The sequence below is a fragment of the Stegastes partitus genome, unplaced genomic scaffold, assembly GCF_000690725.1.
Source record: "Stegastes partitus isolate 25-593 unplaced genomic scaffold, Stegastes_partitus-1.0.2 Scaffold196, whole genome shotgun sequence".
NCBI classification, from domain to species: Eukaryota; Metazoa; Chordata; class Actinopteri; family Pomacentridae; genus Stegastes; species Stegastes partitus.
The window spans coordinates 705,839-708,857 of record NW_007577927.1 but is presented as its reverse complement, the minus strand read 5'-3'; the positions used below and the strand labels follow the sequence as shown (position 1 = coordinate 708,857).

The following is a 3,019-nucleotide window of genomic DNA, read 5'->3' as shown; positions in this document are numbered from 1 at the left end:
GGTGGAACATCTTTCTACATCTGACGGTGGAACATCTTTCTATATGACGGTGGAACATCTTTCTACAGCTGATGTTGGAGCATCTTGAAACTTGGGTAAACTTGGGCTGGTTTGCTCAAAAAGCAAGATGAACCGTTGCTCTGCCAGGATTCTTGTAACTCTCTCGTTAAAGCTTCGATGTGTTTTGTTTCATGATTGCTGTTGAGAGGCGTGTTGGGATGCTGGTCTGTATTCTACCATCAGGGCGGGTTAACAAAGCTTTTACTGCAGGTGTTACAGACTCACAGCTCATGTGTCCTGGTGTTAGTGATCATACCTGGGATAGGGCCCAAACAGCTGGGTTCTAGTCCCGCAGCACAGAGCAAAGCAAACACACAAGAGCAGCGTTAGAGCAGAGGAACTGGGTTAATGTCTGTTATCACAGAGACAGAAGAGCAGCGGAGAGGTGAAGGTTCACACTCTGTCTGACGCTTACAGCAAACCGAAGAGCTCCCGGTAGTTCTCGTCACCTTTCCCCTCGGACACCAAACTGTCCAGCTTGTCAATCAGCTCAGCCTCCACCTGCATGCACACACATGGAGAACCCTCCTCTGTGGTTTCATTGAAGCCAGCGTTGCACTGAAACAGATGTGTGTGTGTGTGTGTGTGTGTGTGTGTGTGTGTCTGCACACGTTGACGTACCTGCTTGAAGTTTCCGTTCTTGCGCTGCTCCCAGTCCATCATGTCGTGGAAGATGGGGATCATGATGTTTCGAACCTCCACCTGAGGGACCAGGGTCACTCCCAGGAACGGGCCGATCATCCCGGGGATGAAATGGATCTTGTTCTCACCTTCAACCACCAAACACGTTTCAACACGGTTTCAGATACATGTAGCCAATCAACCATAGCAGGGAGGAATGATTAGCTTCAAACAAGACCTGAACACAGGTTTCCACCTGACCTCCTCAGAGTCACCTGTTTCTAATCTACAGTAACTTCAGTACATTTAATGAGGCCACACAAAGGTTTACCTGAAACCAAACGAAGTCTACGTCCGCTCCAGGTGTCACAGTCCAAAGACAAGAACCAACTTAAAGCATCAGTATTATTCTTCTGTGTCAAAACTGTTCCCCTCAGAGTGGATCCTGTCTACAGATGGTCCTGGTAGGTTCTGGAGGTAAACCTTCCATTGTCTAGAACTGGTTCTGACCAACCACCATCACACGTGCTGCTATGAGCCTGGAAAGATTACCCAGAATGCACTTTGTAAAGTTTCCTCTGGTGAATGATCAGAACCAGAACCACATCCAGGGTACCAGTTTAATGTCTATGACTCTATGTCATAGACATTAGACTAGTAACACGATGAGACATCCCATAATACTGATGCTACCAGCTGCTGACAGAGGACATGAACAGAACCAGGTCCAGTGTTCAGACTGAGACACCTGGATGGATGTAGAACTGATCTGGTGTCAGGTTCTACCAGAACTCAGATGTGTTCTTCCTCCTAAATGTCACGTGTCTATCTGCTGTACTGATGAAGTTCTGAGGCTCAGAAATGATGGAAAAAGTCCATTAAGGTGATAAATCTGGACCCTCCTCTGTGGACTTCAAGGACCTGGAACTCTGGAACATTCACAGTCTGAAGGTAGAACTCTGATCAGTAGATAAAGGTTCTGCAGATACAGAACCAGGTGTTCTGAGGAGGTTCTGATGGAGGACTGTCGGATTTTTCATTGAATAAACTCAGAATAAAGATATTTTCATGTGAGAGAAGCTGAGGTGGGTGTTGGATCTTACCGAGGTTCTGCCACATGCTGAACAGCTCATAGGTCATCATCACCCTCATGTCACCGTACCTGCAGACACCAAGCAGTGTGTTTACATACGGGTCGGTCAGACGGTGGTCCTGACGCACCGTCACGGACTTGGTTCAGAGTTCACGTAAAACTAAGTTCTGAACTATGAGAATTTAATGTTTTCTGACATGAATGTTGGATTATCAGCCTCAAAGCAACGTCTTAAAGCTCCAGTATCTCAGAAATAAAACTCCAACAGCCCTGAAACATGGAGACGCAGACAAAAAAGATCCAAACAGTTTGTTGTTGTTGAGCTCACGTATTGTTTCTGAGCCTGGAGGAGGAACAGGCAACCGATACGCTGTGTTTCTGCTTTTATAAGTGTGTGTCTCGGCAGGACTGTACGAGAAGGCGTCTGCTGCTGTGTTACTTCTTCACCACCGTCACGTGTTTGTGTTCTTACTTGTCCAACACCTTCTTCCTCTTGGCCGGACTCAGGTTCTCCAGCTGCAGACTGGGCTGGTTGATGTACAGCACCGCCAGACTGAAGTAGGAGTTCCACACCTGCTCTCACACACACACACACACACACACACACACACACACACACACACACCCACACACACACACACAGGTGGACACGTCAGAACTAACAGCTGATTCTATCGTACAGTAAATGAAGGTTTAGCTCATGGCTGCAACATAAAGCTGACGTAGGCAAAACCTTTTCAGCTGTTTTAACGGGTTGAGTTGACACAATAGCCACACTCACACATTTTGGGACTGTCCAAATTATTCTGGGAGGGGATTCAGGCGGAAATAGGATCCATCTCAAGTGTTGATTTGCCACGACGGATAAAAAAAAAAAAAGTCGTCTATATCACACATCCTGCTATTGGTGGCAAAGAAGCGATAAGCGTGCCGTGGCTCAGCCCACCACCCTCCACCAGCGGAGAGAGAGGTTAAAGAAAGTGGATTTAATGGAAAAGAAAACAGCAAAAATCCATTTGAAGCTAAGTTCCTTTATGAATTTGTGGGCTCCTGTTACTGCTTGCATATCTTTACCCCCCCCACCCTTTTAATTTATTTTTATTTTTATCTTTAAACTTCATTTGAAATTCTCCTCTTCCTGTGGGTTCAGACGACGCCATGAGTTGGTTGTGTTTGTGTTTGTCCATTAATGTATGCTTTCGTTTGTCTGTTCTTGAGCTGCATATAAATATACATAAAAACATG

General features: G+C 46.0%; 1 protein-coding gene across 1 annotated transcript in view; it reads right to left on the bottom strand.

The window, feature by feature from the left end:
* Nucleotides 1-3,019, bottom strand: part of LOC103356385 (dedicator of cytokinesis protein 3-like) — a 170,787-nt gene that overhangs the window by 23,805 nt on the left and 143,963 nt on the right. Inside the window, exons 30-34 of the mRNA XM_008280492.1 lie at nt 2,247-2,347; nt 1,785-1,843; nt 682-830; nt 476-561; nt 317-336 (exon numbers count right to left, since the gene is read on the bottom strand). Coding sequence (XP_008278714.1) covers nt 317-336; nt 476-561; nt 682-830; nt 1,785-1,843; nt 2,247-2,347 — 415 coding nt within the window. The remainder of the gene's footprint in view (nt 1-316; nt 337-475; nt 562-681; nt 831-1,784; nt 1,844-2,246; nt 2,348-3,019) is intronic.